This window comes from Medicago sativa, chromosome 2 (genome assembly GCF_051527215.1).
Source record: "Medicago sativa cultivar Bolivia chromosome 2, Bolivia_mono, whole genome shotgun sequence".
In the NCBI taxonomy this organism is placed as follows: Eukaryota; Viridiplantae; Streptophyta; class Magnoliopsida; order Fabales; family Fabaceae; genus Medicago; species Medicago sativa.
In genome coordinates, this window is record NC_140750.1 from 56,826,817 (window position 1) to 56,839,060 (window position 12,244).

General features: G+C 34.5%; 2 protein-coding genes across 3 annotated transcripts; one reads left to right on the forward strand and one right to left on the reverse strand.

Annotated features, from left to right (window-relative positions):
- Nucleotides 1-1,329: 1,329 nt before the first annotated feature.
- Nucleotides 1,330-2,834, forward strand: LOC146949199 (nicotianamine synthase-like). The gene has a single exon (XM_085745264.1). It carries the CDS (start codon nt 1,716-1,718, stop codon nt 2,568-2,570), a length of 855 nt encoding a protein of 284 aa, XP_085601390.1. The 5' UTR covers nt 1,330-1,715; the 3' UTR covers nt 2,571-2,834.
- Nucleotides 2,835-4,124: 1,290 nt separating this feature from the next.
- On the reverse strand, nt 4,125-11,651 carry UBP25 (ubiquitin-specific protease 25). 2 transcript variants are annotated; one of them, XM_085745263.1, is made up of 9 exons: nt 11,325-11,651; nt 10,768-11,218; nt 10,592-10,667; nt 10,142-10,234; nt 8,296-8,382; nt 7,345-8,207; nt 6,525-6,650; nt 4,757-4,893; nt 4,125-4,637 (listed from the first exon to the last, which is right to left on the reverse strand). In XM_085745263.1, exons 1-8 carry the CDS (start codon nt 11,497-11,499, stop codon nt 4,773-4,775), a joined length of 1,992 nt encoding a protein of 663 aa, XP_085601389.1. In that variant the 5' UTR covers nt 11,500-11,651; the 3' UTR covers nt 4,125-4,637; nt 4,757-4,772. The 2 variants fall into 2 exon arrangements, with proteins under 2 accessions (XP_085601389.1, XP_085601388.1); XM_085745262.1 differs by having other exon boundaries at nt 4,750-4,893.
- Nucleotides 11,652-12,244: the final 593 nt, after the last annotated feature.

A 12,244-nucleotide genomic window follows, 5' to 3' on the forward strand; every position in this document is an offset into this window, starting at 1 on the left:
CGTGGAAAACCCTCTAACACCGAGGGAAAAACCACGGGACAAACTCCGAAAAATATTCCACTATATTAAAGAATATTACAATATTCTCTCCACTCTCTTACACACACAAGAGATACAATATAGTGTTTCCCGTGAGACCCACTCCTATTCGAATGCTATTATTTTATAGTACCTAGAAGTTATAGAGATGATACCCACCCGATGTATTTTTCCCACACTCTCTGGATTTACTCAACACTCTATTTTTCTCTCACACACTTCTACACACACAGCAGAAGCTTTTTATTTTTCACTTCTGCTTCGATGCCTTCATTCCTTCAAGTACCCCTTTATTATAGAGGAAATCAGCCGTAAGAGTTGGAATTGATTTACACCTCTTACACCAAAAGTCATAGAAATTAGAGTGTGAAACTTTGAATGGATTGATTTCAAACATTCAAACTTTTCTGCACAGCAAGCTATGCCTAGCCATGCTACTTGTAGAAAAATGCATCCTCAAACATTAAATAGGTAGAAGGAGAAAATCTTGTGTGGTCCTGGTCCACACAAGTGGTCTTTGGTCACACAAAGAGAAAAAAGAGAAGAGAGAGAAGAGAGAGAAAATGGAGAAGAGAAGAGAGAGAATGAAAAAACTTGTGTGTGTGACCAAACCAAAATTCTTTGGTCCTGATCCACACAAGTGTTTCTCTATGTAGAAGACTATTTACAATTACTTGTAGTAAATGTCTTAGGCTGGAACATGCCCCACGTGGTGGGACCAACAATTTATCCTCATGAGAAAAAGATGAGGAACAGAGAAGAAGGCAAGAAAAACAATTCCCACGTGAGTTAACTCACGTAAGTGTTAGTGTTAATTTTTGCGTGAGTTAACTCATGCAGCGTGACTTAAGTCACGCAAGTGTAAAATTTAAGTCCTGTTTTTTGAACACTTTTTTACACTTGCGCTAGTTAACTAGCGCAGGGGTATTTTCGGAATGGTTGCATGGCGCGAGCGAAAAGTGCTGGGTGGAGAGCAAAATTCTAATAGCTAGACAGTGACGGAAAAACATTTGAACCAAATTAATTTTTTTAACCAAGGATGCAGGCAACTGAGGAGATTGATCCTTCACATATCTACTTAAGGTATTAATCTCTTCTAATATATATCTTTTCATATACACGAGTCAGAAAACGAACTTTATACACACAAAAAAAAAATGTGTATGTATGTTGACAAATAATTATATTTAAATAGTCAAATCTAATTGAATTTTTGTGTAAAATTCACTTCACATTTCTTTTTTGAGAGGGCATTGTTATCGCAATTAAATTACACTCTTAAAATAAATAGAAATTTTAAAACTGATCATCGAATGTATATTTTTTTACAATCATAACCCTTTTACTTTTTACAACAAAATTAAACAAATAAATTTAAAATAATAATATCAAGCTATCACTGTCTTGTGTAGGGGTGACCCAATAAGATTACATTTTTAATTAATCTTGGAAGGCATGAAACACCATGCTTTTCTATTGACCATTAGAGATTTCAGAAAGCAACCGTTATTATCAAATAACATTCGAACAATAATTGCATGTTTTTCCAAGCCCATGCAACAACTATAAATAGTTAAAGCCTTCTCTCATTTTTCCACAAGCAAAACACCAATCGTGTATTCCATTCTATCTTTCATTCTCTCAAACTTCTACTAAAATTACTTCAATTCAATCCAATGGCATCTTTCCAATCCTTCAATTTTGAAGCTGAAATCCCACAAGAGCTTCTCATATCTCAAATCATGCAAATTCATGCAACCATTTCTAAGCTAGAATCTCTTAGGCCTTCAAAGCAGGTTAACACCCTTTTGACTCACTTAGTCAAACTTTGCATCCTCCCTTCATCCATTGAGATTGAAGCCTTACCACAAGAGGTTAAGACAATGCGTGAAAGCCTCATTCCCCTTTGTGGCAAAGCAGAAGGGCTTTTAGAGCTTGAATTCTCAACTTTCATTAGCCAAACACCAAATCCAGTGAAAAATTTAACACTTTTCCCTTACCATGGAAACTATGTTAAACTAGCAAACTATGAGAGCAAAATCCTCCAAGAGAATGGTGTTGTGAATGCAAAAAAAGTAGCATTTATAGGATCTGGTCCAATGCCACTAAGTTCAATTATATTGGCAACTGATCACATGGAATCAACTCACTTTGATAATTTTGATATTGATGAGAAAGCTAATGAGGTTGCTAGCAAGATTGTGGCTTCGGATAAAGCACTTGAAAAGAGGATGAAATTTGTGACACAAGATATTATGGAAGCTAAGGAGAGGTTAGGGCAATATGATTGCATTTTTTTGGCTGCACTTGTTGGTATGCGTAGGAGTGAAAAAGTGAAGATTTTGGGACATATAAGAAAGTATATGAAGGAAGGTGGTGTTTTGCTTGTAAGAAGTGCAAAAGGGAGTAGAGCTTTTTTGTATCCTATTGTTGAGGAGAATGATATGGTAAATTTTGACGTGCTTACAATTTTTCATCCAACGGATGATGTTATCAACTCGGTTGTTCTTCTTCGCAAGCCTAAAGCTTGATCGATAAGCTAAGTTACCAAATAAGTTGAATTTCTACTGGAAGAAGAATCTATTTATAGTGTAGATTCAAATGTGTGTTGTTCTTGGTTGAATGGGTTATTTTTCCTATGCTATACTTTGTATAATTAGTGATGTTTAGTGTTATGTTCTAGTGCTATCCTCATTCGTCTTACTTCATAAGATGATTGAAGATTATGTATTGTACTTCAAAATATTGTCATAAATGTGATTTTCCTATAATAAACGAACAAGCTTTCTTTTTATTTTTTTATTATTTTTTACTTTTTTTTAGAAAAGAAGGTGCTAATCACCAAAGACTACAATGGAACAAACCTGGGAGTAGAAACTCCCACCAAAAAAAAAAAAACCTGAGAGATTTGATTCAAAGGTTGATCAAAAACCTTCATCGATCACACATCATAAGCATCTGCTACCTTGTTTGCATCACGATACGTTGAATCAAATTAACACCACATGTCCACATCCACCACTATTTAGATCCCGTTCAAGGTATTATTAACCCCTGCTTGAGGGTCAATTGGAAGCTCAATCATCTGGAAACCCTGCACTTTGTGTAATTTAAGTTAATAGAGGGGATGTCATACTCTTCATGATGCCACATAAATGACAATTTATAAATGTAAATTAAGGACAAAAGGCATAGAACTTACAAAGTAAATAATAATTTCAAAACATGAATAAAAAGAGGAACTAAATTAAAACATACTAAAAATTAGTAGCATGTTGAGCACGTTTGTCAAATATTATAGCATTTCTAGGTAAAATAACGCATGATATATCTAGATAAAAAGTAACAATTTTTTGGACAACTCCCTCTATTATACTCGATGTTTTTTTTTTTCTCTCTATTGTTTTTGACTTGACTAATAAAAAGAAGAAGAAAATAATTATCACAAATTTTTTTATCACACAGTGTCTCATTTCTAAAAGGCATAAAGTGCCTATTGATGGCGTTAAGGAATTATCACTGTTAGCATTTGAAAAAAGAGATTAATTTTTATGCATAGGCGGTGTTTATTTTTTTACACTACATCCAATCAAATATTGCCAGCGACATAATCTTAAAATATTGAAAAAATACCTAAAAGATGAATGATTTAATTGGATGCACGTGCAACCGTTTTAAATCTTGAGAGGAACTTAAATAATTAAATCAACAATGCGTTCTTTTCAATAAAACTATATTCTTAAAACAATTTAAATCATACAATTACCTGTGATTACTTTAAAAAATCAAATAAGATTAACACTTTTTTAAAAATGATGTATTTCTATCATACAAACTTTATATAAACGTTTTATAATATATCTTGATAAAAAAATTAAAAAATGTTTATCAAATAAACATTTTTTAAACTCTTGACATCAAAGCGTCTGCGACTCTTGTATTAGGCTTTTTTTTTGAAAAAAAAAAAAACCATGAAGTGCATATCCAGTTGTATCTACCAAATTTTATGAAATGATTGTATTAGGCTTTTTTTATTAGGCTGTGCTGTACTTGTATCTACCAAATTGAGTGATAAACCCATACAATTTTGGAATATCGTCCACTATCACGGACTAATATTTTTTCACCTGATACCAAAAACTACAATCATAAAGTCGGTAATATGTATCCACAAGCCATATACAGGCCTCATCTAAGATGCAAAATTTGTAGAGCAGCATTATAGAAAAATATGACTTTGCTCCAGTACACAACTAAAACAGATTGTACAAAATGAATAGAATTCCGTATACTCTCCTCAACGATTAAATAAAACTTCTTAGCCTCCACGGAGAAAGAGAACATATAGCAAAACATGAAATCTGAACTTCTATATCAAATATGGAAGGAGCACCTACAAAATCATTACAAAGCACTGTAGAGAAGACTTGAACGACACAGTTTCTCCATGTTCTCCAGCCACTAACGCCAGCACTAGCTCAAAGAGTCAGTATGTGACAAACCCAAACTACACATCCCAGTATGGGTACCACCATTCCTACGATAATTAGTAATACAGTATACACACCAGGCATCACTGGCAAAGACAGATCAACATGCTGCAACATTTTGGGAAAAATAAAAACCATCAATGGCTTTTTAATACATGAATCACTATCGGACCTAAAGGTTTATAAAATGGTAAATCAGTAGAATAAAAGTATAGATCACCTCATACCAATGAAACCGTGTGATCAAGGCCCTTCAAATTGTACTTTTTCTTGGCTAAATGATTGGAGACGTGCAATCAGGTCCTTTCTCAATGACTCGGGAATCTGTGATTTGAAAGCACTCCGGGCATCTCCTATTAACTTCCTGCATGGCATGAAGTGCATATCCAAGTCAAAAATTATAACCAGAGGCAGTAAAATCTCGTTTAACTATAAGTGAAGTAAGAATTTAACTATTTATTATATATCTATGATAGCAAGAAAAAGAACAAAAATGAGGACATACTTTGCAGGTTTATTTTATATACTTATATTTCAAACGATCCCAGAAGAAGCACACATTCTAATATCAGAAAAGAAAAGAAAAAATCACGGACAGATAGGTTGTACTGTGGTGGGTTTCAGCCAGAACAGTGAAGCAGTGAAAACAGTAGACTTGTGGAGGGGCTCCAACCTAACATTTAAGGCAAATAGGTTGCAAAACAGTGACAGACAACCCACAGGCTTAAACCTGCAAACCAAGATGCGCAAACCAAAACTCTCGCTGAGGAAGGACAGATGATTCAATGGCATAGGCGGACAGATGGGTCTTGAGAAAGTTTAGTTTGGTGAGTGGAGAATAATGGAATTAAGCCAATGAAGAATATAGCAATGTTTCTCAAAACAGGATATCCCCGACCCAAATTGCTCGAGGTTCCAAAGCTCAACACATATGCTACAAACCTATGTTTTTGCAATTTTGCACAGCGATCCAGAGCAAGATAGACACCTTCAGGATCAGAGTGAAGAGGAAAGTTCATTGAATCTTTTGAGTTATCAGCTAACACGACGAATTTGACAATTTGGTGGACATTCATGTAGAAGCATTCTGTTACAACCTCCACACTTCTGTTCTCTAAGCCTCAACTGTTTTCACCAAACCCACATTGTCATAGAGCCTTCCTCTTCCACTTACCTTTTTGCCTCTTGTCTTGTATACTTTGTAATATGGGCCTACCAGCGGCCATGGCATATTGCAGTGATGGATTTTTTGCCACCACAATGGCCAATTTGGGAACGATGGTGACTCCAAGGTGTGGCATAAAATACCAGATTTTAGGCCTTCAGCCATCCAATCTCGATAACGCTGCCAAGAACGTGTTTTTTTTTTTTTTGGGGGGGGGGGGGGGGGGGGGGGGGGGAATGATTATTTTAAATTTTAGTGGTTTGGCTTAATTTTTTGGAGGGGAGGGAATGGGAAGAGAGGGGAACAAAATCGATCCTGAGCTAATTTTAGCTCTCCTGCAAAAGCAAGGGGATTTGGAGAGGGGCGAATGTTTTGTTTAATTTTCAAACTATATATCCTCGTATTTTATGTGGCCTTGAATATTATAAGGGTGCAAAATGTAATTGTATATTTTTCCCCTATTAAAATCCCCCCTCATTATCGAACCTAACAGACCCTAAAACACTCCACCTGGAATCTAGAATTATTTAGTTAAAGAATTAAATAATTTACGCCAACAACGTAATAAAGTTTTACACAAACGTCTAATCACAATTGACCATACAACTTCTTAAAACATATTTATCCAATGGCAAGACAGTGAAATATAACTTAAACTGCCGTTGCATAATGATTAAACTAGTTTGAAATTGAATTCAGTCTCATGGAAACTTAAAAAGACATGGTAAAAATGAATACGGCTTTAACAGATTTGTGCTACAGTCATGTTTATTTGAAATATTAATGATCCAAAGCATGAAGTGAAATTGAGCCAGTGTGATCAAACTTACCTTTTTACATCACTTGTTAAACACCCCGCTTCTTTTTCATGCAGCCTCTTTCTAACACGCATAAACTCATCAACCTTATCTGTCCAGCCACATGACCTCAAAACTGACTTTGCTTCTTTCTCAAGACTGAATGATGGTTTTGAAAATATAGGTATCAGTATCAGGCATATGATGAACAATGAATTATTTAAAAGAAAACATTATCAAAAAATCAGACATATAATGAATAACCTAATTTTTCCTGTTCCATAATTTATCTCTTCAGTTCCTTGTCTCTTTATTCAATATCTCACATGCTAAAATATGTAAATATTTTATTTTTCTATGGATATCTCTTGCTTAATCATTCTGTACTTAACTCTTCATGCTGGTTGCCATCTTTTTCATGCAAAAAATTGTTTACACACTCGTTTGCCTATTTCTTAAGACAATCAATTCGACACATTTACACACTAAACATTAACTATCTTCGACAGTCTGAACCCTACGACCAAATTCTAAACTTGTTTATGAAACGTCATCAAAAGAATGAGATACCCTTCAACATATATCAGAAAATACAAAGCATATCCAGGCATCATTGAAGAATGAAGTTTTCATTCAAGTCCAATAACAAAATAAAGGGTCATGCTAACAGTGCCCGGGGGCACTGGTTAAGGAAGCGAAAAAAAGAAAGTTTTAAGTTGAAAATAACACTTTTTAGACTTTTGAGTTGACTGCACAACTTCCAATGTCCAGTGCCCCGGGGGCGCCGTTAGCATTTTCCTTAAGTAAAATTAGTAAGAAAAAATTAAATAAAGATTGAGTTAAGGTATCATACATGTCTTTCATTTCTTCAACTCTAGCACGAGACTGACCATCTTGTGCAAGCAAAATGCATGGAGATTCCTGTACTTTTCTCTTATTCCCCAATATTTTAGATTTGTTCGGGACACCATTAGTTCCTTGCTTAAAGTTGGCAGGCCCTCTACCTGCTATTACCTCGCTTCTATCAATATCTTCCGGAGGATCAAGTTTTACAGAATGGGTATCAACCGTCTGAATACCAGTGTATCCATTTGTTACCGTCGACTCCTTCCGAATACCAGTGTATCCATTTGTTACCGTCGACTCCTTCCGAATACCAATGTATCCATTTGTTACTGTCGACTCCTTCCGTTTCGAGTTGTTAGCAACATCAACTTTAGTTTTGTCAAAGCCGTTCTTGGTGGGTAATGGTGAAGAAGGATCTTTCTTACCATTCTCCAAAGAAACTGAATCTGTTGCATGCCCATTTGTTAGTAAGGGTTGATTACTAAACACATCAACTTTTCCATTGAGACTTACAGGAACAGGACTTCTTTTGGAAATTGAACTTCCATTAATGCCAAACTTCACTCGCAAGCCAGAAGGAACTTTACCAATCTTAGATACACTTGGCATATCTTTCCAAGAAGATTGCTTAGAATCTGATTTTGCTTGCACTGCTTTGAGTTGTACATCAACCTTAGGGGATTCAGATGCCTGACTCCCATTGGAATGATGGGGCTTTACACCATTAGATGCAAGAGAACTACTAACTGATGCTGGCCTTTGGTTAGTACGAGAGAAAAAGAGAATATAAACTTTCTCTGACAAAACTTCTTGCAGGGATGCAAGTGTTACACAAGAATCATCACAGCAATACCACCGACCCATTGCATCCTGTGAACAGAATCGAAAATTACAATAACCATAAATCAATGGATAGACTACATTATTTGCAAACAGATGGACTTATAAATTCACAAACCTTTATATAAGCGTAATAGTGACCAGATTCAGGGGAGTATCCTGAATGTACAATAGTACCAAAGAGCTTATATTCTGGTTGCGGATCCTACACACACAAAAATAAATAAAAAATAATTGTTAGAAAGAAGTGGAGTATAACATATGAATAGATCTATAATCAAATAAATATCACCACAAAGCATCTAGTAGTTGATAATTACGTAATATTGGACAGTGCATGCTCAAATAGATCTATAATCAAACTTCAAGTGCATGAAAGAGGTCAGAAGTTTTTTATGCACACACACACACACACACACACAAACACTTAGCCCAGATCCTCAAGATCTCAAATGCAAGTGCACCTTATATTGTATATATGCCCTAATAACAATATCAACTAGGATTAAACAACAAAAACCAAACACAGTAAAGATTGAAGAATATTTATTTAGAATTCTTTATTGATTCCAGATCCACTATCAGTAATGATTTGCATACTTCTCAGGGATTACAAAGCTCATAAAATTGCAAAGTTAGTATTTTACTATCACACGAAGACGTTTGCATTCACCCATACAATAATCCTTTTGAATACCTTCACAAATTTGTCTATGATCACCAAACAAAGGACATAAAAGCAATCCTATCCTATGATCACCAAACAAGACATAATAGCAATCCTATCCACAAAAGATCTAATGACAGATATTTCTTCTAGTTTCTTCTTCACACTTGACCACTCTGCTCCAGCCAAATACAGTGAATATAACAAGCTGCAACATATCTTAATAGCAATAAAAGTATACAACACTTTTCCATACAATACCTATGGTCTCCAACCTACAATATACTGAGTTTAAAAACCTGATAAACTTCCATCTACTAGCTCTTCTTCAAATCAACATGCCTTGACAACTATCCAATTCATAATTACAGGATTTCCATTTAATATTGAAATCCCATGTACAAACAGCAGACTACACAAGGCAGGCAAATAAACTTTGTAACAATAGCACCTAAAGTAGATGACCAGGAAACCTTTCAATGTCATTTATAAGAATCATTCTGGCCAATCTCATGCAAAAGTAAATTCCAAAACCACAAAGTACCTTACCCAAAAGGTTTTTCTCATTCAACCCAAAAAGTCTGTCAACTACCACTCTAGATAGCTCGCATCTCCAATAATGAGTTTTTTCATCTTCCATAAAACACTTATCATCTCATTTGACAGGATTCTTTACAAAGCAACCATTATGTGTTTAAATAATAACAGTGTGTCACCAATATTTTAATCTTATCCTCTTATCTTTTAATATCTCTTTTTCACGATTAATTCTTTTATTATAATAACAATAATAATATTTAAAAAACAAAAGCAAGACAAATTTGGCTAAAACAAACACCAATATTTTAATCTTATCCTCTTATCTTTTAATATCTATTTTTCATGATTAATTCTTTTTTATTATAATAACAATAATAATAATAATAATAATAATAATAATAATTAATATTTACAAAACAAAAGCAAGACATGTTTGGCTAAAACAAACATGACAAGAAACAGTAAAATCAATCATTGTTGCTTAACAAAACAAATATACTAAAATAAACATAGCAAATTACTGGAAGGCTAGAGCTGAGAGATTTCCCCCTATTGTTTTGAGTGGATAATTTGGATAAGGCAAGCGAGATATCAAATTTTGGTACTACAGGTTGACAATATTGAAGGAAGAAACAGTCACAAATATCTAAGTAGAATGGCTTAAACACCAACTATCATGTCGATGTGTGCCTCAATGTGCAAAAACTGAACTGACACTCTTTCGCAGTAACTAGTTCAAAACAAATACCAAACATACCTGGCTTGCTTTGCACATGAAGTTAGAAAGGACCAAAACCTCTTCAAATCCAACAGCCTTATCAATCTTGCCACCCAATATGCCCTCAAATCTCTACAACCCATATTCATCAACACACCATCAATACAAAAACAAAACACAACTAGTACAAGCAAATATAAAACAAAGAACAACAATATAGCCAATGTTATCAAATAGCGATGCTATAGCACTAGGTAGCAAAATTTGAACAAATCGGTATTGTTCCGCAATACTCAATTACAATAGTCATGCATTTCAATACCACCAGTGTTTTAAATAGCAGCTATAGCACTATAGCATAGCAAAGTTTGAACAAATTGTGGTTATAGTACACTATTGCGTAGCAAATTCGAACAAATAGCCTATAGCATAGCGAAATATGAACAAACAACTCTATTTTCTACGAAAACTGAATAGAACCCAACCAACCTTGAGCTGTATCACAAGTATATTAGGTGCTTGAAGTATGGACATCTGCTTCTTTGCCGCCACCAGCTTCTTACAACTGAACAATACCGAAAAATCAATCAATAAAAGCCTAAACCTAAAAAATTAACATACAAAAAATCGAAATTAAAAAAAGATAAAAAAACAGAGACACTCACCCATCACATTTGTACTTATTATTTCCATCTAAAACCTCAGGCTGAAAAAACTTTTGCATAGAATCCCTAATGGAGTTACTATGAAAAACATCGAGATTAATATCCATAATCTCATCAACCTTATTTGATTCGTATCCGCAAGATAAACACTTAACCTGACTCTGCAAAGCACCACCAAAAATTTCCTTCACAACAGAACCTCCACCCTCACCACCACCGCCACCTTTCCTTCTAAGCTTCTTCAAACGCAGACACGAATTATGACAAGCATCAATAACGTATCGTAAAAACTCATGTGCGTCCTCTTGACGACCAAAACGAAAATGCTCCGCGAAGATCCGTATACAGTTTTGGATCTTCGTCGGCGCGTCGGAAGTAAGATCTAATCGGAGTAACCGCGTAATTTGTTTCTCTAATATGCAAAACGGACACGATGAACCAGAATTATCACCTGAAAAAAATTAAAATCGTAAATTAGGTCAAAATACGTAAAATTAGGGTTAGGTTACAGAAATTAAAGAAAATTAGATTAGATGAAATTGAAGGGAGATTCTTACAGAGAGAGGAATGAAGAGAACGGAGACAGAAATTGGCGAGAGGAGGAGTGAAAGTGAGGCACTGAAGAACGCTATTGAGATAACAAGAGTTACCGAGATTGCGAAGACCTAACGGAGGAGAAGTTTTGCGTTTGAGAGTGAGGAGATTAGGGTTCCAGGTCATCTGCAAAGCCATCAACGACGCAGACGGCGGAGACAGGGTGGAGCCACCACAGCATTGGACGGTGGAGAAGGGGACAAAACTGAACGCCACCAACGCCGCCACCGTAATCGCATCGCGCGAATTCGATAGCTTTAGAGAGGTTCTTCTTTTCTTTCCCTCTCTTTGTTTCTCTGTTATTTTTTTTATTTTATTTTATTTTTATTTTGTTTATTTTTTTCTTCTAGCACCTTCTTAGTTCTTACTGTACAATTTTTTGACTGGTCTTAGTTCTTACAATAATTAAAAAAGAATACCGAAACAAATAAAAAATGGTTAGAAAGAGGAAAAAAGAGGCAGGGAGTTAATACTGTTCAGTGAACCTGGCTCAGATTTTTTTTCTTCTTTAGGTGTTATTTGTTCTAGAAAGTTTTAATTTAATTTTAAAAAATAAATAAATTACATTCAACTATTATATTAATTTTGTTTCTTTGACTGAAATATATCAGTTGATTATATTATATATTAAAATATTATATTTTTCATTTTAAAATAAATAACAAAATTAGATACCTAATATTCCCTCAAAAAACATTGGATACTAATATAAATTTATAAAATTTATACATGCATGGGACCTGTTGAAATATGGTGGTCCTCAAGGTTTGAGATATTATTTTAATTGGATCTTGGATAATATTGTACACGAATATTTTATTAGTATTAGTTAAATTGAGAATCTGTTAATTTCATTAGTTTTTTTTTATGAATTTTCATAATT

Coding starts and splice junctions, on each gene's coding strand:
- LOC146949199 (XM_085745264.1), top strand. CDS start 1,716: ATGGCATCTTTCCAATCCTTCAATTTTGAAGCTGAAATCCCACAAGAG.
- UBP25 (XM_085745263.1), bottom strand. CDS start 11,499: ATGGCTTTGCAGATGACCTGGAACCCTAATCTCCTCACTCTCAAACGC. Junction 11,219..11,324: donor TTCTCTTCATTCCTCTCTCT/GTAAGAATCTCC, acceptor AATTTTTTTCAG/GTGATAATTCTGGTTCATCG. Junction 8,383..10,141: donor TCATGTGCAAAGCAAGCCAG/GTATGTTTGGTA, acceptor TTGTGTGTGTAG/GATCCGCAACCAGAATATAA.